Raw genomic sequence first — 27,918 nt, forward strand, 5'->3', positions numbered from 1 at the left:
TAATCCTGGAACAGACTCCCACCAGGATATCTGCTTTGTCAGCCCTCCCCCTGATTCTCAGAATCCCAAAATCCACCCAGCACTGTGTAAACAGGTCAGGTAGGATCTCCTCTGTGAGGATCAGTGGGGTGGCACAGGTCAGCATGTACCACACTTCCTTGCAGGAACAAGTGTTTAATAAAACATTCCTTTCTGCAGAGAACACAGAGTTTGACACAAAAGTGTGGATCGAGCTGTCAATCACCTGAGACATCCAGTTCTTGGACTCAAGTTCATTATCTCCCACTTACATAACCAGCTCTCCCTGCTACATGTGCACACATTCCTCTCTTCTAATGAAAATAGGTACTTTGTGCTCTAAATTCTAAGACCTGAAGAGGATTTCCGCACCAGTCTTCTTCCACTCCCTTTGACCTGTAACAATGGAATCTTCTCAATTTCTTAAGAGTAGAATCTGCTTTCCAAATCTTTTATTTCATTCTAAATAATAATGCTTCAAGTTATTTTTATAAACCTTCAGGGTTTTTGAGATTATATGCAAGTTTCCACGATGAAAAACAACAAAAGTATGAAGGACCTAAAGTCTTAACTAAGACACACAGTAACCAAAGCAATATCTCAAAACAAGTCAAAATAGAACAAGGAAGTCAACAGGACTCCTGCAATCCCAACAAAAATCATACATTCAGTTTTCAAGAGACCTTTAGAAACCTTTAGCCTTTTACACAACTTTTAGCCAGGCTGTGACTGGTTCAAATGGTAATAGTGGCATTGATTTCAAAGAGTTTATGGCTCTTTATATATGGCTATAAAACTGAGGATTTGAAAATTGAGGGTTTGAAACCTTTAAAATCTTGCTGGCCTTGTTATTCTTCCAAGTGAGGCCTTCAGAGCTTCACAAAGGGCTGCTGAACACAGGAGCACCTGCATGCTCATTAACCTGGGAATGTGTTTATACCAGCCTGTTAAACTTTATCTCCATGTAAAGAGGAAAAAAGCCAACCTGAGACTACATTAAGAATCTCTGAAGTAGATGAAAATATAATTATGATGGATATTTAAATGCTTCTGTCCCACAGCAGTGACAAAAGGGAGATCATTAGTTAATTTGTGAACTAGGGAGGGAAAAAATTATTATCTATGTGTATCACTGAGTTTCCAGAGAATTAATTCTTTACTGGGATACTACAGTCTGAAATCATTCCTTAGAATAGTAACTTCCAGCTAAATGCTGCCAGCAGAAGGCTGGAAAAAGGACTGTCTCTAACAAAAAAAGGAGTGACAAAAATATTCCTAGAGCAGGAATTTTCTCAGGAACACCCGTGGAGGAGCAGATTTTTGGCTACCATAACACAATATGAAGTTACAGTACAAGAGGACATGCTGGAGGCTAAAAACATAAAATGAGACAGCCTAAAACCAGAGGAACAGGCACAGATAACAAGACAATATCCAAGGAATTCATACACTAAACTGGTCTAGATGGGAGAGAACAGCATCCTGCAAGACACCAGTGTGGAAATGCCAGCAAAGTTACCTCATCTGGAACACTGCAAGGGATTGTCAGGGTGATGTTTGGTAAATGGTGCTGGTAAACACAAAACATGAACCCTGAAGGTATTCAATGCCAGGGATGTCACACTCTTTGACCTCAGCTTGGACCAGAAGTCTGTGGCCTAAGAGTAATTTGGCAAATGCAGTCCTTTGTCTGCTTGCAAAAATTGTTTGAACTGCCTGTAATATTCCCAAATACTTTGAGAGTCTTGAAGTAATCAAGGCACGTTGTGCAAAAGGGATTTAATCTTGTGCCTTGTTTAAAAACTGTTCACAGCTATGAATATTATTTAGAATAGCTCAAATTCTTAATTTCTCAAATCTGACAGCCATATAGGTTCATACCTGCTCGTGATTGTGCCTGGAAAAGCTGCAGAGCTGTACAAAAGCTTTTTGAGAAAAAACAGCAACAAAAATTATGCACACAGGCTGTGCAAGGAATTTGGTTTTTCTTCTATGGTAAAGATCGATTTTGCTTTCACAGGGAAAAAACTTTTTACTTTCAGGGAAAGTTCAGCTAGCCTTCCTAAAATATGTGACTTGATTCAAAGCCTTCCAGATGTCCTGAGTTTATCAGGTACACACAGTCTGTGTCTGTATTGGTAAATCAAACAGAGCCTGGGCATGGGCCAGGAAAACTGGGAAACCATTTTTTTCCCAAATAAATGGCAGAGCTGCAGACCAGCACAGCCAGAGCTTTTCCAGACAGGGTTTGGGTTGTGTAAAAGTCAGTCCAGGGGCCATTCCTATTAGCCCCAGCTGTATGAGGACTAACAGAGCTGGCCCTGGCACTATTTATTTCACTAGGAGAGAAACAGCCATGGAGTCTTGGAAAAGTTTGTGAATTTTTGACTGCTGGGGGCCAGAAGATGGACCAGGTCCCTCTTTTCTACCCTGCTGCCATGAGCTGTTGGGCTCCTCAAGGGTTTGCTGACACTGAGCTGCCTCCAACATGCAAGACTTCAGCATCCTGATGGGAATAATGGATTTACAGAATGTGCAGGCCTCACCCAGGGGTCTGGGACACCAAGATAAATTCACAGTCATGGCAGAAGGCTGGGCAATTTGCACCAAAGCTTACCAAGGTGTCCAAAGTGAGTATGGTGGACTCATTTTGGGCTGAAAATCAGTGACAAAATTCACATCAGCTTGGAACCAGAACTCCCCCAGAATAACAGTTTCATTGATGTTCAGATCAACTGATTCCCATGTTGTGCATGTAGACTTAGGGATGAGAACAAAACTGCCTGGCATGATTAGACTACAGTGTACAAAGTCATTTGTGTGTTTTTTGGAGAGCCCTACACAGAGTGTGTTGCAGATACCATTGAACACCTCTGGATGAGGCAGTCACGGGTGTTTTAACACAGGAGCCCAAGGTTTAATCTATGGACAGCTCTTGCACTCCTTTAACAATCACTTTAGGGACAGATCCTGTTTTCACAATTTAATTAAAAATGAGCCTTGGAGTGCTTTGATTATTTTCAGTCGCAGGAGGTAGATCAAACAGATAATGAACAGAGCTAGTATCCCAAAATATCACAAATACTAAGGATTTAAAGACACTGAAAAAGAATATTTTTTCAACCATTCAGTGACAGCTTGACCATGTCTAACTGCAGTGCTGCTTCCAAATGGGACCACAGGTTTAGTGCAGATTCAGAATCTGCCTTTTCCTCTTATCATTACAGTTTTCAGATATGAGACCAGCTCGACAAGTAAAGCACCAGAATTCTAAATTCAGACAGAAACAAAAATAATTACTTGAATCACTTTAGGTTTCTTTTAAAAAAGTACCCATATTAAAAAGATATCTTTACCTTATTAATACATTTACAGACTTTTATCCAGAAGGGGTAATTCTGTGGAAAAGAATTGCAAAATAATACATAGAAAACTGCAAAGATGAAATTTAAAAAGATGACAGAATCCTATTTTCTTTGCATTCCTCATTTTGCATTTCACTACCTTGTCAACTAGAGATGACATTATACTATTCTGGCCACCAGGACTGGCATCCTGGTGACCTTATCCCAAAATTAGTTTTCATAAGGAAAGCTCCTGCAGACAGGTTTCTTGTTACAGTTACACTGCCTCAGTATTGATATTCTGTGGTGTAAAAATTCCCTTCTAGTTCTTCTTCCTAGTTAAAGCTAGAAAGTGTAATGGAAACATGACCCAACCCAACTGGACTGATTGGCTTAACACTGTTTGTCCACTATCCCATTGTGGCTCTCCATGGGCTCGCTCAGGACAGCATCTGGGCACTGGGGACCAGCCTGCCACAGTGAGACAATGTCAAGTGCCCTCTATTGCGTGTCTAAAGTTCTCCTACTGCACTGGTTTAGCTGCTTTTCCTTTACCTCTCCGCTCGGATTTTGTATCTGAGGACAAAATAGGCAATCAGGCGCAGAGAGAAGAAGAAAATCCCAAGGACGATGAAGTCCAGGTAAAGTTTGGCATTTTCTACATCCAGTTCTTTCAGGATGGCCTCTGATTTTTGAAAATGGCAGGTGTCATCTTTGTCACAATGCAGGTCTTCTCGATCCAGTCCATAGATGGAGAGGATGACTCCTTCGAACCCGTATCTGGAAAGAAGAAGGAGGAATTACAATGAAAATCCTGATGATCTGGTTAGGAGTGCAACACAATCCCTGTGAGAGCTCAGCTGAAACGCTGAGGGGGTCAATATTGCTCTGACACATCTGTCTTGGGGCATAGTTCCATCCCTGTTGCAATCAGGCACATCACATGTCACAGGCATTTTACATAAGAGGGAACCAGGGCAGGAGTTTTGCCTTTAACTGCTTCCAGTTAGTGCACAGTGCAATTTCTCCAAAAGAAAAATGTTAAATCAGAAAGCAGCATAACTTCAGCTCACATTCAGAATCCCCCATTTAAAACTGACATCATTATTTTGCTCTTTTTTTCTTAATTTTAAACAAGCAACAGGGATACAATTATGGCTGGAAGTCAGAAATATTTTAAAAACAGCATCAATCTAGAACGTCCCTTCCCTCTGTGCACTAATGGGTTCACTGATAATGCTCCCAGTATTTGCTTTTGCAAGGAGACAAATCATCATGGATCACATCCATATGAAAGCTCCCTCTGGCTTCAAGAGACCCCACACAAGCCAGGCAATGGTTTAAGGCCTCACCTTGAATTCTAAGTATTAATTAGGGTGGATGCAGTCTTATTATCTTTGATAGGAATCTGTGTATGACCTCACTTGGCAACAAAGAGGATTTTTTTTTTGCCTAGGATTTCTCAGTAACAGTGCAGTTTGGGCAGGGTGGGGAAATGGGGAATGGGAAATTTCCCCTCTCCTAATTTCAGCTATAAACATTTCAGTGTCTAGTCTAAACCATCCCTCCAGAGGTTTCCTGGTGGGAATTGTCCCATCCTAAGACAGCTGTGTCAGACACAAACAGCATATAAGGTGCCTATGGATCTCAAAGCAGCAGTTTAAATTAGAGGTGAGACGAATCCTGTGCCTCTTGTGGAAGTGCTACTGCAAAACTTAAAACAGGCCTTTATCCAAGAAACCTATCTAGGATACAGCAGTGAATTATAAAACATTTTCTTCCAAAATGAGGTGCTGGCATCAATTTCTCAGATGGTGATGTCCCTATTATTTCATAAATCCACTAGTGCAAAATCCAGGAAGATTTTCATGCTGTGCATTCCCACTGAATTCAAAGGGACTGACACGGACTTGTGGCCAGTAACCCGTTCCTATTTATTTCACAACATGTGCAACTTAAAATGCAGTGAGATAATGTGGTTTACATCACATGTATGAGTATGTTTATACTCTAAAAGAACATGCTGTGAGCAGTCTCTGGCACCCAAAATAACCAACCAAGCAAAGGAAAACAAACAGCATTTCTAGGTGGGAGGGTGAAGGCTTCCCAGCAGTACCTGACATAGGAAATGTAGGACATCCACTGGAGGTATGTTGGGATGGTATCAAAGCTGACAAAAAACCCAGAGAACAGAAGGACTGGGATGGCAGTAACTGGACCCACAAAAGTTGCCACCTGTAAAGAGAAAGAACAGTTTCTCTTGTCAGAAAGACAGAGAAAAAGTAAAAATTAACTTGCTCTTCTATTACTCTTAGGAATAATTCTACTCCCCCAAATTATCACAGTTTGAAATACTAAAAAATTGATGATTTTTTTTTGGTGAGATTTCTTGTGAGGGGAAGAGCAGAAGCACAGGGATCATGCAGTAAGGCTATGCTGGTCTCCACAGGGTGGCACAGAGAGAGAATAAAGTGTTCTGCTGCAGAAATCTTGACAGCATCAATGCATATTGGGGTCAGAATTATCTGTTATCACCACCAGCACAGAGCAGTTGTGCTGTGGAATGGTCACCCCAGCACATCTCCTGCCAGGAGTTACATGGCCAGCTTCCAGTCATGCCAACAGCTGTCACTCTCCTTGTCTTTCCAGAAATTTGGGGTTTGGGCAAGCCTTTTCCTACCCTTCCTTCTACAGCTTTTTTGGACCTGCAGGGAAAAAAACTTCTCCTGAGCTACTGTGGAAAATTTCCAGTTTGTGGGGAGGCAGAAACACATCAGTCCTGCAGCCTGGGATGAACAGCAAGTGACAATCCACCCAAGCAGGGGCAGGCACAGCCCCTTCAGGTGGGACAGGAACTTCAGAACTTCACATCCAGGGCATGTCTGTGCTCTGGTGTGAGTGGGGAGCATCAAGAGCTCTACTACAGCAAGAAACTTTCTGCCTGTCACCTCTCAACAAACATCCTTGGGACACAGCAGCTGGGACAGGGAGCAGGGTTAGGACACAGCAGAGCTCCTGTGAGACCACAAAAACCATCAGTGTTGGAATCCTGAAGCCTGGGAATTTTGAGTTTTCTGTGCTGTCAGGCACTGATTCTCAGGGGACCACTGCTTTTGACTTGAGGCCTTGGAGAAGGCTTCCAAAATTGAGTGATGGAGTTGGAATCACTGGTGTGTAGTTTGAATAGAAGTGTGTGATTTCACATGGTGAAGGGTTTGGAATTTGGAGTTTTAGAATATAGTAATAGGTATGAGACAAATTGGAGGTTTTGGGGCAGAGGTTTTTTTTTTCCTTCTTATTCCTTCTTCTTTTTGGTTTTAGGTGGTATTTCTTTTAATTAGGTAAAAAGTGCCACACTGCGAGTCACAGATGTTTAATCATTAGGTCAAAAATAAAAATAATGTAAATGTTAGCTTTTAATTGGACTGTTTAGCTTTAAAAGACCTTGTAACGAGTGAAATAGAACTCCATTTTCTCTCTTTCAACTTGCTAACTAAAAGTGCTGTAGCACTCACTATACTTTAAATAAACTGAGTCCAAACACGAAACTTCGTCTCTCGTACTTTAAACCCGACTCTAACTAGAAGCAAAAATAAAAAAATAAAAAAAAATAAAAAATAAAAAAAAAAATGAACACCAATCCATGAGCACCTGGAGGGATGTGGAAGCTGCCCCTATGAGCAGGCCCAGGGACTGAGCCACCAGGGATGTCATGGTCCCCAGGGCTGCGAAGAGGACGAAGCGCAGCGCGTCGGAGGGCTGGGAAGTCATCCAGTACACGATGCTGCAGTAAGCCACGGGGAACATGATCTGCAAGGACACACACGGGATTAGTCCCTGGCCAACTCTGCTGCTCTGAGTGAGACACAAACGTGGGGGGGTTCTAAGGAATCCACACCTCTCAGCCTTCCCATGACATGGCAGGTGTGTGGTACCTGAGTGTAGGAGCGGAAAATGAGGGATGTGGGACTCCAGACTGGCTTTTTAAAATGTTGTTTATTGTACCCAGATGATACAGCAGTTCAGGGGTGACAAGAGCCTAGCCTACAGCTTTTTAGCCACAGCCAACTTTCGTTTTGGTTACCATGTATTATATACTTTTTAAAAATACATACCAATTAATCAATACTTTTATTATTACCTATAGCTTACCATAACTACTAACATTACCATATTCATGTTACTATTTTCTAATACAAAATGTTTGTATGTTACAGCTTAAGCTCGAAGTTGTTTTTCAGGTTTTTTTCAGTGGAAAATTCTGATACTTTTTTTTTTTTTTAATTGCAACATTGGCATTTTTGTTTGTCTGTGAAATCTTTTTGCTTGGTAAAAACATCTTCTGTTTCAGGTGGATTTATCCTTTGCTCTGAGCTATAAAAATCCCTTCTAACTCACATGCTAACATAGCTTTTGCCTTCTTAGTTATCCAATAAAACTGGCTCAGCAATTCTTTTTTTCTATATCAAAATTTGCTTTCATTTCTATTCCTTCTTCAGATTTTATATTCAAAGATCTTTTTGCTATGCATTCACATCTGTAAAACTTTCCTGTCAAATCCCTATCCATCCCAACACCTGACACCATGTGCTGTCTTTCTACTTGGGCATTTGGAAACAGATTCCACTCCCATCCCTTCACAATTCCCATTCTGCAAATAAACAAAACTGGCCACGTGTTTATTGAAAGAATGTTGGGTCAGGTCTCAGCTTTTTGTGCCCTCTCAGGGTGTTTCTGATTTACCCCCGAAGCTTCACCAGACCCATATTGATATTTTCCCCATTATTCCAATGGATAAAATACCAGTACTAATCTTCTTGGCAAGTGGGCTTGTCATTCATGAACTTGAATGGTTCTGTTTTATTGAAGAGTAGAGCAGGTACCTGAAAAGGAACATCAGCCATGGTTTTGGCGAGGTAATAGGCTTTCAGGCTGTACCAGTAGTTCAGATGCTCTCTGAGAAATACTCCCATCTCCAGGGGGACTGCAGAGAACACAGATTATTCAGTTTGATTGGCAGGGTGCAATACTGCTTCACATAAAAACAACACAGCTCACCCACATCTATTCCTGCACTGCTGCAGTCCCAGGGTGGGACTGGCACAGAGCAGCAAAAGTTTCAGTGATTTGTAATGAAATATAAAATCTCAGCCCCTGGAGCTGCTCACTGTTGAGACTATGGACCAGTCTACTCAGATGAGCTGAACCTCCTTTAAAGAGGATTTTTCAGGTAAAAGTGGTGTCAAAACTTAAAGAATTTGTCTATTCCTTTTGGTCCAACAGGGAATCCAAAGTAACAGCACTCCCAAAGCAAGTATAAAACAGTCTATTCTGCAGGAGTTTGCTTCTGACACCACATGAATAAGTTAAATTTATGCAGGAGTCATAACGTAGAAGCCCCAGAGAAATTATTCCATCCTCCCTAAGTCCAACCACGAGCTCAGGGCATGGCTGAGATGCACTGGGATGAGGAGAAATTCCAGTCCAGGACTGTAACACTGAACTGTGTGTGCTGAAAAACACTGGAAAAACTGGGGAGGGAGAAGTGCCACTGGCCAAGCCTGTCTCTGCTTGCACTGTAGGGCTTCTCTGGGTTCAAGATTCATCCCCCCCACCTGTCTTAGAAGTAGAATCACAATTCAAATGCTATTTACACAAAAGCAGACACATCCCTGCCACCCCTCCTGCAATCCCCTGCCCTGTGCTGGGACACAGTGCCAGGCACTCACAGGTGAGGACAGTCGGCATGAGCGCAGCAAACATGAGGAACAGCATGGAAAAAAAGAGGAATCCCGAGTTGCTGAGGACTTTCTTGGCTTCATTGCCAATGCCCAAGTAGAGCAATCCAATGAGCAGCCCAATGCCAATGTGTGAGGTGATCCTCAAGTGTGTCAGGACCTGTGATAAGCAAAGAGTGGCATTTATCAAAAAGTCTGGGCTCAAAAGCAATGACAGTGTGGCTGAAATCAGATGGATTGCAGGAAAGGAGCACTTTTCTCCAGAAAAATCTTATATAGAAATCATTGAATGGTTTGGGTTGGAAGGGGCCTTAAAGATAATCTAGTTCCTTCTGTGAGATATGTTCATTTCCTACTAGGTAAGAAAAATTATGAGCTTCCTGCAGAAATTTTTTCCAGGTAATACAGGCAGTAAACTGTAAATGCTACAGTCTGAAATCTCACTGTCTGACAATATCATGGAGCCACTAGCTCTCATTCATCAGGGGAAAGAGATTTTCTGACTAAAAGATAAATTTCCCCAGAGCAGAAAAGAAGCAGAAAAGGCATTTCAGACTTGCATAGACCAAAGCAACTTCATGGGGAATAAATTAGCTTTCTGTGCCTTCTCTGCAACACGGTATTCCCACAAGAGGCTTGGAAGAACAAAAGAAATAATAACATTGGGAACAACTGCAAGCCTTTAGAGTCCAGCAGGAAAAAAATATATTGAAAACAACATTGTCCTTCAATCTATGCATCAGCAAATCAGTTACAGTTTCTCCTGATGATAATGAATTAACTTAATTAATCCTTGTTGGCAAATGAACTTATAAAAAGCAGGAAGGGAGAACAAGTTATGGCAAAGAAGCAAACTTTTTATCCACCCATTTTCAATTTCCAGAAATGAGGACTTTAAGTAGTAACTTTACATCACACTGAAATTATTATCCCTGCCATCCTGAATTTTCTGGAAAACCTAATTTTGTGACACAGCTGTACAACTTCCCACTCACTTTTAGGAATAATAACTGTATTAGGGACCTGCCAGCACAGAGGGGATTTAAACTTTGGGTTTTTAGGCCAGGTGCTTCTGTGCTGTGCAGAAAGCTGTGGTTCACAAGGAAGATGGTAGAGGTAACAGCAAGACTGAAGGATCAGACTCTTCCCTCTGAAATTCTGTGATAATTCATGGGTGTGTGTAGCTATGGAAAGGGGTTTTAACCCTTTAAGTGTGGTGGAAATAAGATGCACAGCTACATGGCCATCTTTCAGGACAGGAAGAAAGAGACAAGTTTATTCAGAAACACAATTGGTTTTACAGCATGACTCGCAATTCCAAGAGTAGAGAAAAGGTGATTGGTTCAGAGAGAAGACAACCCATTGCCAGGGCCTGGTCACACACCACAACAGGTGTTCTATCTTGTTATTAATTCCTTTTTATTTTGACCAAATTATCACCCTGGGAGAAATTCTCCCTAGCCTTGAGCTGGACCAGCTTATCAGCTGGGAACAGAGCTGAGAAGCTCCAGCCTGGAATATTCTTCAGGCTGTAAATTTCTTACTTTCTCAATATGTGTCCCTACAGGTGGGCTGCTGGCCAGGACCTTTGAGGTGTATTGCACTGCCTCACACCCAGCTCAGACCTTTTGGCTATAAAAGTTTTTACAAAGCCTTTCTTACCGAGTCCCTCATGATGGTGAGGAAGGTTCTTTTGAAGAGGATGCAGAACTGGGTTAGGCAGCTGGCAGAGAAGCTGTGGCAGCCTTCAGTGGAGGAGGAGTCCTGCAGAAACACAGCACAAAGTCCTTCCTTTGCAGTGGCTGCTTCGGTTTTCATTCACAAAAACCCACCCACATCAGCTGAGTGTGCCCAGAGACTCCTCCACTGACCCAGGATTTAAATTCCCTCTTATTGGAACCCTGGCCACTGAGAATTTGAGACTTTCTGTGCTGACAGACACTGACCCCTGGGAGAACACTGCATTTGACCTGAGGCTGTGAAAAAAGCTTCCAAAATTAATTCATAAAACTAAAATTATAAGTGTGTAATTTAAATAAAAGTGTGTAATATCACATAGTAAAAAACTTAAAGTCTGGAGTCTTAAAATATAATATGTTCTATAAATATATAAATATATAAAACATATAATATATATTATATATATTTTCATATTATATATAGTGCGTTATATAATATATATAATATAATATATACTATATAATATATATAGTATATACAATATATAATATATTATATATACAGTATATTAAATTATTCATATTTATATATTTATATTATTTCTATATTACATTATATTATATTACATTACATAATATATGATATATGATGTATGATATCTAATATCTAATATCTAATATATGATATATATATTATATGATATATGATATATGATATATAATATATATGTTTTTTATAAATATATAAATGTATAAAACCAAATAAAAGTATTAAACCAAAAATTAGTCCTCCTTCTACACCTTCTTCTTCGTAAGTTTAAGTAATATCATATAATTAAATATAAAAATCCACACTGCGAACCACAAGTAATTAATTATTAAATTAAAAATAAAAATAATTTAAGTACTAATCTCTTGATTAAACAGTTTACCCTTGAAAAACATTATTTAAAAAAAATTGATTCATTTTTAGCTTCTTAGCTTGAAGTGCTTGAAGAACTGACGTTTTGTGAGGTTGTAATATAGAAAAGGATTAATAAACATCAAAGTCTGAACAAACAATAGTGTCTTGCACTTTTAATCCCAACTCTAACAAAAAAAAAACAAAAGAAAAATAAACACACCAAAAAAAATTCCCAAAAAAGAAACCATAAAAAAAAAAAAAACAAAACAAAGCAATACCAAAAAACAAAAAAACAAAAAACCAAACTAAACAAAAAAAAAAAACAAAAAACCAAAACAAAAAAAAACCAAAAAAAATCACAAAAATCCCCCAAAAACAAAAAAAAACCCAAAAAACCCAAAACAAAAATCTCCACAAAACCAAACAACCCCCCCAAAAACAAAACAAAACAAAACAAAACAAAAAAACACCCAAAACAAAACAAAACAACCCCAACCCCCAAAAAACTAAAAAAAAAAAAAAAAAAAAATCCCCAATACAAGCTCAGCAGCCTGTGTCCCCAGGGCTGGGATGCTCAGGTACCTCCTCCGAGGGCCGGTGCCACAGGAAAGGGTTCAGCTCGTTGTCCCCAGCCACGTCTCTCTTGTAATCCGTGTCACAAATCCTGTCCCGCACCGCCCTGACCAGGCGGCTGTTCTGGTCCCCGTACTCTCCAGATGCCACCTCCATAACTGCAAAACCAGGTTTAAAATCACTGCTTTGACTTATACTGCTCTGCCCTGCTGACCAAGCCTCGATATTCAATCCATTTGATGCTGCAGCACTGATAAAATCAGATTTTTTTTTTCAGTGCAGGCTTTAAAATGCTACGTGCAAATTCATCTTTCTAAATTTAAATGTATCTTTCCATAAATCTTCAGGGATCTCTTTATCTTAGAAGTTAAGTGAACCAGTTCAGAGGAAAGGCAGTGAATACAAGTAAGAAAAAATGACAAAATCTATTTTTGTGGCACTTCCCAGTTACTTTTTTTTAATTAAGAAACAACACTGAAGAAACCCTCAATGCTCTAACCTACACACAGTGACACTGCTCAAGATAAAAAGAAAACAAGCAGAACACTGTAGCCACTTTAAAAAGCCACTAATATTAGTCACTATGAAACATTAAAGAATAAGTTTATCTTTCATTTCCTGAACGTGGACTTCTAACAGAGAGAAATATTCACTAAATTGCACCACTAGATGGCATTCAAATTACTCAGGAAAAAAAATCTGATTAGTTTTATTTTGGATTTCGGTTCATATATGGACAAAGCACATAAGAATATTTGTACAAAAGTATAAATCACACCACGGTTCCCTTCACCCTGAAGGCGATGATAAAATACAAAATAAATGAAATAAACTATTCAAGCTGTCCTTACCAAAATCTGCTGGGTTGTGGTAGGTTGGACAATTCAACCCCAGATCTCTCAAGTAAGGGACAAGGTTTGTTACCTTCCCACGGTAAATGCACTGACCTTGACTTAGAACATAGAGCTGGAAAACAAGAAGAAAAGGGAAAAAAAAAAAGAAAATATAAGAAAAAAGTGAAATGGTATCAAAATATTTGAACCCATTGCCTAATAAAATCTCCTTGTCCCTGTGGGAAGAACACCTTGGGAAGATCTGTCAACACTTGAAATTAACTTTGCCTGGAATAACAACTAATGGAAAATTCAGTGCCTGGAGTTTGAATTCTGCACACATTGCCTGCAGGACTTCAAACACATTAACACAGAAACACACAAATTCCAGCCTTTGGCACATGCTGAAAATAGGCAAGGAGCTGCAGAGCCAAGCCATCTAATTTCCACACATGATGGATATTTTGGGCTGGCGAATGCAGGAATGGAAGGAGAGCTGGGACAGCACAGCAACAGCAAACAGCTCAATCACTCTCACTTTTAGCCACGATATGGACTTTAAATAAACCTCCCTGCCAGACTGGCAATCTGCAAGGGTTTGTTCACCTGTGGTGGTGGAGGTTTTCTCTCAGCTCTCACAGGACTAATCTAAATCCTCTAACAAGACTAAAATACACTTTTATCTAATCTAAACACACATGGTCCACATGCCATTGTTAGCTTGGAGAAAAGTTCTCCAACTGACTTAATTTCAATCAATTTTCAATACTAAATTTGATTATTGTTGTTTCATATGCATTAACTCTGCTTGATCTACACCTGTGTATCTAGGATGAGAATATATGCTTGCAATATTGCAGACATTGACACTGCAGCTCTCCTGCTTTTATATTGCTCTAATTCACTTCAGTGAGAGCCCTGTGCACAGGAGCAGTGCTGGGTGAAGGCATGGTAATCACCAGTGCAATAATCATGATTTCACAAGCCTAACAGCAAGATTCTTCACAAACATTACACGTAAATAAAGGAAACAGGCAGAGAAGAAGGAAAAAAACATAATCAAAAAGTGTGTTTTGCTGTTACTTATTTCATTTCTTTATATGATTTGTAGCCATCAACTAGATGGTTCAATCATTTTCTGATAAAAGAGTGTAGCTTGAAAACATAACCACCCTGAACTACACATGGAGAGAAAGTTTGAGAACAATACCTGGTCAAAGAGCTCAAACAGTTTTGCACTGGGCTGGTGAATTGTGCAGATGATGGACCTGCCACCCTGGGCCAAAGCCTTCATCAGAGAGACCACCTGGAAACATGATGCACTATCCAAGCCACTGGGAAAAAAACAAACAAGTTTGTTTGTTATCCACAGGCACCACTCAAAACTAGCACATGCATTTGCCACTTGGTCTCCCATTATTATCCTTTTACAAATTTCCTCTGTAGCAGTTTCATTTTATCATATGCCAACCTTATGCTTGTATTTCTCCATCAGGCTTTTAATTAAGTTGGAAGCATGCCTGAGATTGAAGAAGAGTATTCTGAAAGCTGCCTTAAGGGACTCCTACATTTTAGGGCTGCAGATTTAAATGCTCCCTACTTTAATGAATAGATACATATTCATAGCTTTCCCAGACTGATCACATTCATTACCAAAAGTCGCATCTTAAAATGTTTATATTCAAGCTGTCTTTGCTTGAAAAATAATATCCATTCCACAATATATTCCTCTCTCCTTCCCTTCCTCCTGCAGTTTGTGTCTGCTTTAAATATTATCTACAGCCCCAGAGTCCAGCAGTTGCAGCAGTGACCCAAGGCACCAAATTATTTCTTGGCCTTACTCAGTGCTTGCAGGCAACACAAAATGAGCCTTTTCCAAGGATTTAGAGGTGAATAGCTTTTCTGTAGCTCTGTTCTACTATGCAAAACCGTATTTGTCTATCTTTAATTTTTGGCTTTGAAGTATACCTGGTTGGCTCATCAAAGAACATGACAGGAGGGTTGTTCACCAGCTCCAAAGCAATGGCAAGACGCTTCCTCTGGCCTCCAGAGAGACTCCCAGTCCTCGTGTTGGCACACGTCAGCAAACCGAGGGCTGTCAGGATTTCCTTCACCTGGAGGGAACAGAACATTCCACGCTGTCAGAACATAAAGAACCTCCAGCCTCTTCACTGATTTCCACGGAGGTTGTGAACCAGCTCACGACTTCGTTTCATCACCCACTTAAAGCCTTTTTCCATCTAATGTAGCATTTATTAGACTCAGAGTTAACAGTCTGCCATTTACTGTTTTGATCCAAACTCTGCTTGTTTGTCCTACATGACCTCACTCAGTAAAGAGGTGAAAAAGGAGTGGAAATCAGTTCTTCTGTAGCTGTGTATTTATGGATATGGCACTGACATCAAAAGAGTTTTGCAGCATGTGAGGGGCTATTACAGAGTGAAACCAAAAGCTTCTTTCAATAGAACTCTGGGGCTGTCTCTACAAGGGACTGTCTAACAAAAACCAGTGGTTTCTGTAGAGCAGTGACCTGCTTTATCTCATCAGTTCTCCACAGTCTCCTCTTTCAAGTGCAGCCATTGATTTCAAGCGTTTTCATTCCACTCAGAGTCAATCCAGCTGCCACAGGTACTCTCAGATGTTTGGGATTTCCTCAAGGCTCAGCCTCAGAAAGGGCACAGCTCGTCCCAGGGTTTTTGGAGCAAAAGGAGAACAATCCCAGGCACTATGATTTTTTCTGTTTCAGTGACTGTAGGTCTTGTGTGGTGGCCCTAGAGAAGGGAAATAGCTCTTTGGCCTCAGTAAAAGCATGGACACAAAAATGAGTGAATCCATGAGCTATGTTGCTCATGTAATTAAGAAACTTCACCACGTCAAAGGTAGAAAGAGAAGGCCAGATATTTAATGCTTGACTGAAGTTTAGGAAACAGAACCCACCATTTTTCAAAGTATCAACTGCTTGGATGGAGAGAGTTTTCCAGAAGGAATGCCTGACTTGGTGAAAATTGGTGAGACCAACCAGGGCCTGACCCTTTGCTCGTCCTGATTTTGATTTCCAGGAGTACCCTCTCCCACTAAGAGGGAGTAAAAAAATATCACAAAACCCACTAAGCCTCGTTTCTCAGAGAAAAAAGCCCAACTACCTCATTCCTTTTATCTCTAGGAAGGGTAAACAGGACTCAGCACAAGCAAGGACAGCTAGAAACATAAACTGTGGTTCACTGAAGGGTTTTCACTTGTCCCTGCTTTAAACAAGAATCTGCAATCCTGCTAGCACAAGTGTATAAATTCATAACATTTATCTGTGATAAACATTTGCACTCCAATTTACAACAATAAAATTAATTATCTTCTCCTGCATGGGCCAGTAACACTAACCAGAAAATTGTTCTAAGACATTGAATAAACACAGCACAATTTTCAACTCAAAGAGCTGCTTGTAATTACAGCGACAGTGTGAACAAATGAATTAACTTGCTTGGCCTAACTTCACTAAAGTGTAAATGAACTAAAGCTTCCAAAGTACAACCAAGTTAACAGCTGTTTCTATATAAATTTATTTTCCAATGAAAAAAACAACCAATGTTTACAAAACATAGGCTGTAAGTTTCCCTTTCTGATTTTCAAGGATTCTTTAGAGTCTGAAGAAATGCCAATTGCTCCAATTTGGATAATGAACACAGACAAAGGACAGTCATGAAAACAACTGCTCTGTGTAGGAAGTTGCCACAGTTTTCATATTTCAGTTTTTATATTTCAAAAGTTGTACTTTTACCCATGGATAGGTTAGAGGAGCACAGTTCCTAGTGCAGGTCCAGCTGGGAGATTTATCTCACCCCACATGAGATGCCTGAGCCCACAGACATGCACATAAGAGAATCCAAGGTGCTAAGGTGCAATAACAGGAATCCTGCAAAACCTGTGGATTTGTTTCAGTAAATCTTTTACAATTTTCCAGTCTGGTACTGAAAGTAGCTTTCACAGAGACCGCAGTGAGCATTCCCTCTACTGACACATGTCAGCCTAGAGATTATGATTTATTCTGTCATTACAAGTCCAAGGCAGTTCAAAATTAGATAAAAAAATGTCTGCTTTACAGAGCTCACTTCTTGGCATCCCTCAAATTCTAGTTTGATGGGCAGTGTACATACCATTTCTCTCCTCCCTTCATCTTTCTCTTGAAGTTTCAAGTGAGCAGATACCTGGAATGCAAATAATGGAATTAGATTTTGAACTGGTCAGGCACAACACTCCAAGGTACCACTTAAACAACTTCTTTCAACCCAGTCAGAAAATCTGAACTACAATGTTCCAGTCACAAGCATCACTTGCATTTATTTTTCTGTGCAGTAAATAACTGAGTCTGATTTGACTTAGGCAAAGCACCTGGAAAAAGTGCATTAGAAAAAAATTCATTAGAAAAAATGCATTAGAAAAAAAAAGGCGATTCTGCAAGTCAAAGAGCTTTAGAGGAAGATGGGAGAGTGACATACTTTGCACACCCAAAAACTTCCCAGGCAATGCTAGAAACACATTTTATTTGTGCTTCATTCACACTGTAAGGGTAACTGAACTCTGCTATTCTCCAGGATGCAAACAAGTGAGCACAGAAATAAATAATCTTGTGAAAGATGTCATCTGCTATCCTGAAAGGCAGCTCCACAAAACACCATGATTAACCTTTATTAAAAGCAATTAATCTGTTAAGTAATTATTTTTTGTCAGAGCCTTGATTGATTAATTTTAGACAGCAACTATAATCTGGGCCCAATTCTGTGAAAGTGGTCCCGTGGGATTCTGATGAAAACACTCAAGTAAACAAAAGAGAAGAAAAACTTTTCCACAGAAAAGAGTCTTTGCAGAAAATTAGCCACATAAAAACTGGAGTGATTTCTTCTGGCCTTAAAATTTGTGAATTGAGCTGGCACAGTGTGAGCAACCTAAGCCTTACTTTGGTAATTTCTGAGAAAAACTGGCTCATTTCTCAAGCTGAGCTACAGACACTTGCAGACTAACTGGTCAAGTGGAAATTCATAAACTTCCTGATGCAATGCAAAACAGTGAGAAGAAATTACCTTGCCTGTACATCTTGGATTTATTCTGTCCCTGGTTGTTTTTTTTCCCATGGAGAAATGAGAGATTTTATAAAACGCCTTTATTTTTAAAAAGGCACAAAAGAGTAGAAGTGGCAGAGAGATCACACTGAAGCGTAAATAACAATTTTCAGTCAGAACATGAAAGATGGGGAGAAAGAGAGAGAGATGAGGTTACTCATCCACCACCCAAGCAAACAGATGGTCCCTACAAAGGCTCATTTGTGAAGAATTTCAGCTTATATTCTCTAGGAGATCTAAGGAGCAGACACTTAGATCTTCTTCCTAATCGTAATGCTGGGCACAAACTGGAAATTATAAAGCCAAAGAATCCCTAGAAGGATGAGCCTGAAATGGAAAACTGAAGGCACCAACAAATTCCAAGAACTTTCATCGATCAGACAGGGATTAACATCCTGCGGCACTGCCAGGAGTAAGGGCACAACACAAACCATCTTCCCCCCTTTTCTCCTGCTCAGATAAATCAGAGCAAGAAGCAGAGCTCACCATCATAGCTTCCTGCACAGTGAGGTGGGGAAGGAGCATGTCATCCTGCATGATGTAGCAGGAGACTTTGCGGAAGGAGCGCAGGTCGCGGGGCTGCCCGTTGATGAGGATTTCTCCTTTCATTCCCGTCTCCCTGAAACCAAACAAAGCAACCAGAGGTGAAATCCTGCCTTCACTTGTGCTGCCTCATGACTGAGCACCTGGAACTCTCAGGTACTATTATTATTGCCACTAGGGAATTAATTTGATAGACTGGATAGAAATTAGATTATTTCTTGATTACGCTTTCTTTCATATAAAGCTTCATGCCATGTTGTTGAAAATTTTACTCAAAATGTGTGCTGTCGTATATAAATATCTGAAGAAATATCAAGAAGTTAAAGTTGGGGTTTTTTTAGGTTTCTCCATCCTGTTCTTTATACCCCAAATGACAAGACAGAGACAGCTTGTAAGGCCACACAAGAGGGGATTTAGAAAGATGAAGCCCAGTCACTGCATTTTGGTGTAGAAGACATCAACATTATGAAGTGGTGACTAAAAAGAGTAGATTTTTCAAGTGTTTATGTGATTTTAAAAACATCACAAACATAAGACACTGAGTCAGATTTGTTACACGGCCAAAAAAGGAGATTTTCTTTATATGTGTGTTTTTTGGATTTTTAAATTGCTTCTTATCTTTGGATCAGATCTGTTAAGAGATAAATCCCAAGTGACCAAAACAGGACACAGAGGAAAAAAAGATAAGCAATAAGAATCTAATTCAAAAATCTTTGAAGTGCTTGTTTTTGACAAACTCTAGGCTAAAATTTCTTCTGCTGTTGTCTCCAAGGAGCCCTCAGGCTCAGTGATCTTAGCTTAACTTGGGATTTTCATTGGTACTGACCTGTATCCTGCCAGAATATTCATAAGTGTTGACTTCCCAGCTCCTGAAGGTCCCATAATTGCAACGAGTTCTCCACTGCTGAACTTCCCTGAAATTCCTTTCAGAAGGGTCTTATAACCTGGAAGAAGAAAGAAGAGTTCACTGAACCCTTAATCACATCTGGGGAGCAATGAAAGTTCATTTCCACTGAATATTGATGACAAACAGGCATTAACAGCCACATCCTGAGAGGCTGATGCCAATATCAACATGCTGCAATAACTATCAAGAATAACTATTAAAATCCAAATTGTGAGTGGGAGCAGCAGCTTCCTGCTGTGACATAAATGGGATTACAGGGTCTCACACTCTTGGCTCACTGCAGGATGATTTTTAAACAGGGTTATGAAGCCTTGCTGCCATTCTCTGAGTGTCCTCTCAGAGTTATTTTACCAGATGCTGTTCAAATATCCAGTACTCCACAGCTAACAGTCTTGGAGCAGGCTGCTCTCCAATCACTGCAGTTTCAGTGCCAAAATTCTGCCCTCTCACCAAAACATCGACTTCATAAAGAGAGCAACAGCTGGGATCTCTAAGACCTTTGCCTTTTTTCCATAAAAGAAGTGGGATTTCTTATTTTGTATGAAAAGAAACTCAGCAAAAGACAATACACAAACTTCATTCTCTTGCCACAAGAACTCTCTTACCAGAGGAACTCTAAAGGCTTTTCTAGACAGGGAGACTGACCACAATGACTGTAAAAACAATTTCTAGGGAAACACTTATTCCAGATTAAGAACATGCAAGGTTTTCTTCTCATTTAGATTAATCCATTTCAAAACTTCATGCCACTATAATTACATCCTCAGGCAAGGATGTTCTAGAGTGACAACACCACCTCTTTCAAGCATTTCAACTTATTTCTGAGTTAATTATCTTTGCCAGTAAATCTTTATTAAAAGCCTTAACTCCATGTTATTCTAAATGCAAGCAAACCATGCTCCAATGAGAATTCCAGATTTGGACCAGCTGCATCCACCTTGCCCTGCAGGATTTCTGTGTAAAGGCATAAAAACTGTGTAAGGAAGGTGGTGAGAGCCTGGACCAGCATTTAAATTTTTCAGGATCTCTTTCCCTTTTGTTGTTTTTTGGTTTTGTTTTTGTTTTATTCTGCTTGCTTGATTTAATTACCAATGCTTCTAGCTAAAGCTTTTAATAATTGAAAAATGCTAAGTAAGGTGTCAAAACCCAATCTCATATATTGACAATGTTAAAACCAAAACAGAAGGGTGGAAAATCCATTCACATGCAGAGTCAGGATTTGGCAATCCATTTTACCACACTGGTGGATACACAGGCAGAATGTAAATTCCCCATGTAAACTATGCCAGGCCTTTGATCATCAGCACAGGCTGTAGCTGGAACATGGAAATGCTGTTAAAAAAATCATATTGTTTGCAAGCTCCTAGAAAAAAAGAATTGTGAATTTTCTTCTGATTTCTCTTTCTTCCTGACTTCATTATTTGTTTTCATCTCCACTTATTCTCTTAAAATTTTCTTCTTGTCACCATTTTGGAGTCACACTCCTCCTGTGCCACAAGAGAGCAAACTTTGCACCAAAAACATTGTCATGCTGCTGTGGGGGTCTCCCAAATCCACAGCAAATCCTCTTCCCTGAGCACATCCCAGCCCAGGGGCAATGCAAAACCTCTCTAGAAATATCTGATCACAGTGTTTTCATGGTAGATGTCCTAGAAAATGTTACTGACTAAATGGATCAAAATAACCATTTTCTTGAGTGCCCTTTTTTTTTTCATTTTAAACAGGCCAGTGATTTTTCACTATAAATCTTGCCCTGGACCTAAAGGAAACAACTTTTTTGGAAGCCACGAGGCAGCCTGGGTATGAAAATAGAGTATCCACACTGACTGTTTATGGCAAAAGTGCTGAAAAAGAAAGCAAGGACAATCTATCAAAAGGAGCAGAGTCTTTGAAGAGAGAAGTCCACAAGGTTAACCAGCTTGTCCTTCACACCAATGCCACCACCCACAGCAGCATCTGAAGGGGAAGTGCAAGGAACAATCAGGCCTTTCAGACATGGCAATATTTAATAAACAGGATCTGTAGGGACAAAGTCCTTCATTCTACCTCCTCAGTGTAATGAGAACCAGCTCCCTCCCAGTCCTGTTAAACCTGTAAGGCACTCAAATATTAGAATGCACCACCAATTATTTGCATTATGCACCAGGCAGTAAATATTGCACGAACTAGTGAGGGAGGATAAAAAATGCCATCAAAGAGGGACATGCAACCTAAAACACAGACTCAGCAGCTGCAAACGTGTGGTAACATAGATACCATTAGCTAAACCTGAAACCTTCCCTCTCCCTTCGTATGACTGTGAGATTTAACATCACACACATTAAAGTCACTTTTCCAGATTTTCACAAATGATGATGGGTTTGCCTTTACCTGCAGTATATTCCCCCTCATGACCTGCACGTGTTTCTGTCCCTCTGATGGAGTTTTCCATTTTAAGGATCCTGCACACAACATTAAATCAGAGCAGGACTCATCACAGAGACACAGAATCAGCTTGAAAAAGACCTCCAAGATCATCAAGTCCCAGCTTTGACTGATCACCACCCTGTCAACCAGCACAGAGCACTGAGTGCCACATCCAGTCATTCCTTGGACACCTCCAGGGATGGAGGCTCCAAACCTCCCTGAGTAGCCCATTCCAATGCTTCACCACCCTTTCCATGCAGAAATTCTTCCTGAAATTCTCAGCAAGTCATTTGCAATACAGTAGAGAAATATGCTTTCAGAAGAAATAAAAGAAAAGCCCCAAAACTATGAATATTAGATTAGGATCCTAATCACTGGCATTTTAAGTTGCTACAAACTCAAACTCGTCTCTTCCTTTGACTGGAAGCACATAATAAGCTTTTCCATTACAAAGGTTAATTTAGCAAACCCACAAAAAGATTTGACACTGTGGCAGTAGTGTGGTGCCCCAGTATAATCCTTTATGAGGAATTAAAGTCCCCTAAGTAACCACAGTCTTCCCTTTCAGAATATTGAGGCTAATCTTCAACTGAATCTGTTGACCTAAAACTTCTATACAGGGCCACATGTCTTTCACGAGAAACAGATTATGCATTTGGAGGGGATTGTATTCTCACAGTACAGGGCCTGTTTATATGTCAGGAATTTCTCACTACCTTCAACCCCAGCCCACCTCGTTTTCCTCAGTCCCTGCAGAAGGTGATGCCTGGAGAGGCTACCTAGAACAGAGGCTGGAGAGTGTTAATAATAAAGCAGGAATTTATTAAAAAGCCTTCAAAGGATTCACCTTGGGCAGTACAAGAGCCTGGCCAGGGCTACACCCAAGATGGACCCAGAGTCACGAGTTTTCACACTTTTATCAGTTTTGGTCCATTTCCATATTGGGGTTCATTGTGCAATTCCAGCTCCAGGTTCTGCAGTCCCATCCTCCCAGATTCTCTCCTCAGTTCTCTGCTGTTTGCACTTTTTGGGGCTGAAGCTGCAGTGGTGTCCTTGGTTCTGGGGCTGGAAAAGGATTGTTCTGTGTGCCTGAGCTGGGAGGAGAACTTGGAACACTTTATATGAAGTTCAGAGTTACACACCAATGCAGTAGAGAATCGGGAAAATATAAAAGCTAAAACTTTAGGCATCACAAGGAGTTTGGGTATGGCAATGTTTAATGGAAGGCTCAAAGCCAGCTCAGGCCAGGGTGGATGCACACCATGGGCCATTCAGTTCCAGCACCACAGCAGCTTTGACTCAACTTACCTCAAGAACAAGTATAGCATTGTTACTTTCTCATTTTTCAATTCTCCTAAAACTGTTTCAATTTCCAATGGAAATCAGTGTGGATCTTTCAGTTTTCCTGTGTCCCCTTCTGAAGTTACTGTGACACAACCTTTAAACATATATATATATAAAACTTATATATTTATGATACCCGTGGGAATTTTAATATCAGTTTTCAAGAACTACTTAAAATACGGATTTGACATTAACACGCCATCACGAACCAGAACAACCCCTCAGCAAATTTCTCAGCCCAAACCCCTAAAAATAAAACACAGCAGAAACAAATCAGAACTGAAACAGAAAATTCTAGTGATACAAAACTCTTTGGTCTGAATTTCACACGTCACATTACATTCCGGAGTTCTAATGCTTCTCCTGAGAAGCAGAATGTTTTGTTTTCCCATTTTAGGATTTCCCACGAAATCAAATGTGGGGCACTGTGATATTTGACCAAATTCACAGCTGAACCCCCTGCCTGGCCTGGCCAGACCCCCATTCCAGAGGTGGAATTCCCTCCCTGCCTGGGAGGGCACAGATCCCACAAAATCCCGTTTTTCAATGAATGGACAGAGGTGTCCTCGTGTCTCTGATGAAGATGCTCTCCTTGCTCAAGCCAACAAAATTTTTACTAATGGAATCAGCAAGGGAGAAACATGTTGATGATTTTATCTGCTTCCTTGTGGATTTTACAGAGATTTATAGGGAGATCTGGTTTTACCATTCCCACAGAAATGATGATTAATCTGGAAAGAATCAAGCCATCCCCTCCTCATCCTCGGGGTGAGAGCAATGCTTCAGGATGTGTCTGAATCAGCACCAATTAAAACATAACCAAAACCCACTCCAACCTCCCAGTGAATTTCCTCAGGTAAACACCACCTCTAGGTTTTTGACTGAAATGCTTCATTCATTTGCATTTCATCGTCAGTGATCCTCATTTGTTACTCAGAGAAATGTCACACAGACTCGTGGAAGTTTCTAGGTGTTGTAACCTATTTCTGCCTCCATCAGGAGCCACCCAGACCCTGTCTCAGGTCCCAGGTGAGCACGGCAGGCTTTCCCTGCTCGCTGCAATTAGAGCAGAATTTGCCCTTCCCAATGTATTTGAATTTCTTCTCTTCCATCACAAGCTCCTCTGGAGGCAAGAAATCACTGCTGCTGCCCTGCAAGTGCCACTGGCCTGAAACTGCTCAAAGGTTTCTCAGAGCATTTACTGAAGTAAAAGGTAACACAGGAAATTTCAACTCAAGCTGCGCGAGTTTGGCAAAGCTATAAACAACTGGAAACTGAGCCACGAAGAAATCAGCCTCTGGCACTTAAAAATCAAAACCAGAGACATCATAACCTGCTCTTTCTGCACTCCCTGGCAGGCAGAAATGAAGCATTCCTTTATTAAAAATTAAATAATTATACAATGACTCTATTTCTGCATCTTTTTGTGGTGCTTTTTTTAACTAGGATGTTATTTCTGCTGGGAAATATCCAGCTGGAAACACAGAAGACATTTCTGGCATCTACTGTATTACTTACCTCCCTTACTTTAATGCTTTCAACAAGAAACATACTTTTTAAACAGCAGTTTAAATTTCAATCCATAAATTTGTTCTCTTACTGTACTATCAGCCAAATTGTTTCATAAATCATGACAAGAAACCACAGCAATTTCTTGGCACTGTATTTTGACCTATTAAAGAATCCCCATTATATTTTCCTATTCTAAAGTTTATAGGCTTAGCCCTCACCTCCTCTGATATCAATTAAAAAATCCCCAAACTTCTGCAGAAGTCCAGGGAATTCTCCAGCACAAAACTGAAATGAGGGGATGTGGAACGAAGCTGTCAGATCTTTCCCCTTGAGGCAGGAGTAAGGAATCCTCCTATTAAGGAAAAACACTCCTAGAAGATTTATGATTTTGCTGCTGCCCCTGAGATTCACCAGAGTCACGCCTCGATGGCCAAAAGCCACTCCCTGGATTATGAACTGGACAACAACTGCACAAGTAAGGGAAAACCAGGATAACTTGGGCCTATGTCATAGTGAAGTGACTTATGGCTGAGAGAAGGACCTTGCAGAAATCCACCCAGATGTTGGAAACATCCTCAGGTGACCTGTCGGGTATTTCGTTTTTATACTCTTTAGATTTATATCAGAAAACTGAGCAGCTGGGCAATACTGGCAGAAACTCTACGGAGAAGCACAAGATGAGAAACTCACACACAGAGGTAACAGCCAGATTTACATTTGGAGATGTAATAAAACATTAGCTAGGAAACATTTTTCCTTTATCATTTTCACATCATCCTTTTCCATACGTGCAGGTGTGAATATACCAGAAAGAAATTCTCTTGCCTGCTCCTTCTCCATCTCTTACTCCATAACTTTCTCCATCTCAGCCCTTTCCTCACTCCTGAGAAGCCACTCTCACAGAAAAATATCTTTGTATTCACCAGAAGGGACCACACCAATCTGCTTCACCCAGTGATAAGACGAAGTAACCTGGGGCTTTTCACCTAAACCAACAATAGATCAAAGGCAGGGTGTTTCCTTAAACTGGAATATAGTCAGGGAGGTGTTTGCCATATATTTCTAATTCTGCTTTAACTAGCCAGGGCATCGTGTTCCCCACCCACTACTTGCGTACAGAACACTTTCCTCTCCCTGCTATCAGCAGGGTTTGGAGACGTTTCAGTTTGTAAATTCTCAGTTGAAAGGGATTATCTGTATCAGTTGATGATTATTTAAATAATTTGGGTTTTAAAACCCTCTTGATGGGGATTATTTAAATGGAGGTTTCTCTCCCGAGCTCCACACTGAGTTCAAACAAGCTTAAGTTAAAGTGAATTAGAGGTACAGAAACTTGGGAAGAAAAAAAGGCATCTTTTAATTCCCAGAAAATCTGGGGAACAGAAACAGGTTTCCTGACAAACAGAGTGAAAAAATATACTGCTTTAATAAAAGGCACCTTCCTAATTTTATACTGGTTTGAACTGCACCTCTACAAAGCCTGAGGGGGCAAAGCCACACTAGAAATAATAAACATGTTTAAGCCTACCAAATAAAACCTATATGTGAACTCACGTGTCATTGGTTCATAATTTCTGCCATCCATTGTGTATCAAAAGTGAATAAACCTTTTTCTCACCAATCATTTTCTCACTCTAGTTTCAGAATCAACACATCCATATATTTCTGTTCTGTTCACACAGTCTCTCAGGGACACTGAACAATAGGATTTTCCATTGTCTAAGCTCTGAGCCCTGCTTTAGGACAATTAAGGGAATTTGCAATTGTAATGTATTCTTGTACCTTGCCTCAGAGAAACGACCTTCGTTATGTAAATGTCTATAAAACAGCATGCCAGGCACCAAAACATCAGGACAGAAAGGGCAGAGAAGCCAAGTGAGTGTTTGAAGTAACCAAATCAAGTTCCTCTGCCTCACAGCTCATTCCAGCTCAGAAACGAGGAATTTATTCCTCGCAACCTAAAATAATAAGTCTTTCAAGCTTTAAAAAAAGAAAAGAAATCCCCCTGTGGGCAGCAAAGCTCTTTCTTTGTAGTGGACTAAACTGCATTTCTTAATATAGCCCAGAGCCAGGCCTTCTCAAACATATTGCTCTTGATCCACAGCCGATTTCCCACTTAGTGGTCATGAGGTGGATTAGTCACAACTCAGATGCAGGCTTAGCCCGTGCTCACAGCCAGGCTTGGGGTGTTCAATCTACCTAATTTGACACATCAAAAATGCTTAACCTGAACTCATTTCTAGGGCTCACAAATTATCAGTGGATAGGAACCAGCACACCGGACTGGTGATTAATTCTACTTATTTTGCATTCCTGCTCTGGGGAGGGATAAATAACCCTGTGGAAGTGTCTCACTATTCACTACAGTGGGAGTTCAGGACAATTAGCTTAGGTGAGACACTGAGAAATCCCATCCACTGCCAAGAAAATGATGGCTGACTTTAGTATCTTATCTGTGGGTTTAAATGTCAGTTTGATCATGGTCCCTCACATGCTTGCAGCAATTGAGCCCAGAAACTGCACAGTCCCAATCTTAGGCTGGATTGGAACTCCACACCTTCAGATGCTCCCTGGGAACTTGCTGGATCCCAGAAACCTGGGGTTTTTTGAGCTTTCTCTGCTTTCTGGCACTGACCCCTGGAGAACACTGCTTTTGGCCTGAAGCCCTGGAGAAGGCTCCAAATTTGAGTGATGGAGTTAAAATCACGGGTGTGTAGTTAAATAGAAGTGTGTGATTTCACATGGTGAAGGGTTTTAAATTTGAGATTTTTATAATATAGTAATAGGTATGGGACAAGATGGAGGATTTTGGGTGGTGTCTCAGTGTTCATCTTCTTCTTCATGGGTTTCAGGCAGCAGTTTCTGGTTGGTCAGTCAGTGTCACACTGAGGATGATAGGAATTTAGTTATTGGGTTAAAAGTATAAATAATATGGGTGTTAATTCTCTATTAGACTGTTTAGCTTTAAGACACCTTGTAGCAGCTGGATCCTCCTCCATTTTC

At 40.4% G+C, this 27,918-nt stretch overlaps 1 protein-coding gene across 2 annotated transcripts in view; it reads right to left on the reverse strand.

The window, feature by feature from the left end:
• Positions 1 to 2,909: 2,909 nt before the first annotated feature.
• ABCG1 (ATP binding cassette subfamily G member 1) overlaps positions 2,910 to 27,918 on the reverse strand; it is a 50,480-nt gene continuing 25,471 nt past the window's right edge. For both annotated transcript variants that reach the window (XM_088160457.1, XM_088160458.1), the window contains exons 3-15: positions 19,573 to 19,690; positions 18,690 to 18,822; positions 17,241 to 17,291; positions 15,058 to 15,203; positions 14,300 to 14,423; positions 13,108 to 13,222; positions 12,266 to 12,414; positions 10,763 to 10,864; positions 9,092 to 9,260; positions 8,246 to 8,346; positions 7,014 to 7,172; positions 5,479 to 5,597; positions 2,910 to 4,142 (exon numbers count right to left, since the gene is read on the reverse strand). In XM_088160457.1, coding sequence (XP_088016583.1) covers positions 3,914 to 4,142; positions 5,479 to 5,597; positions 7,014 to 7,172; positions 8,246 to 8,346; positions 9,092 to 9,260; positions 10,763 to 10,864; positions 12,266 to 12,414; positions 13,108 to 13,222; positions 14,300 to 14,423; positions 15,058 to 15,203; positions 17,241 to 17,291; positions 18,690 to 18,822; positions 19,573 to 19,690 — 1,715 coding nt within the window. In that variant the 3' untranslated portion in view covers positions 2,910 to 3,913. The remainder of the gene's footprint in view (positions 4,143 to 5,478; positions 5,598 to 7,013; positions 7,173 to 8,245; positions 8,347 to 9,091; positions 9,261 to 10,762; positions 10,865 to 12,265; positions 12,415 to 13,107; positions 13,223 to 14,299; positions 14,424 to 15,057; positions 15,204 to 17,240; positions 17,292 to 18,689; positions 18,823 to 19,572; positions 19,691 to 27,918) is intronic.

The sequence above is a fragment of the Sturnus vulgaris genome, chromosome 2, assembly GCF_052056855.1.
Source record: "Sturnus vulgaris isolate bStuVul1 chromosome 2, bStuVul1.hap1, whole genome shotgun sequence".
NCBI classification, from domain to species: domain Eukaryota; kingdom Metazoa; phylum Chordata; class Aves; order Passeriformes; family Sturnidae; genus Sturnus; species Sturnus vulgaris.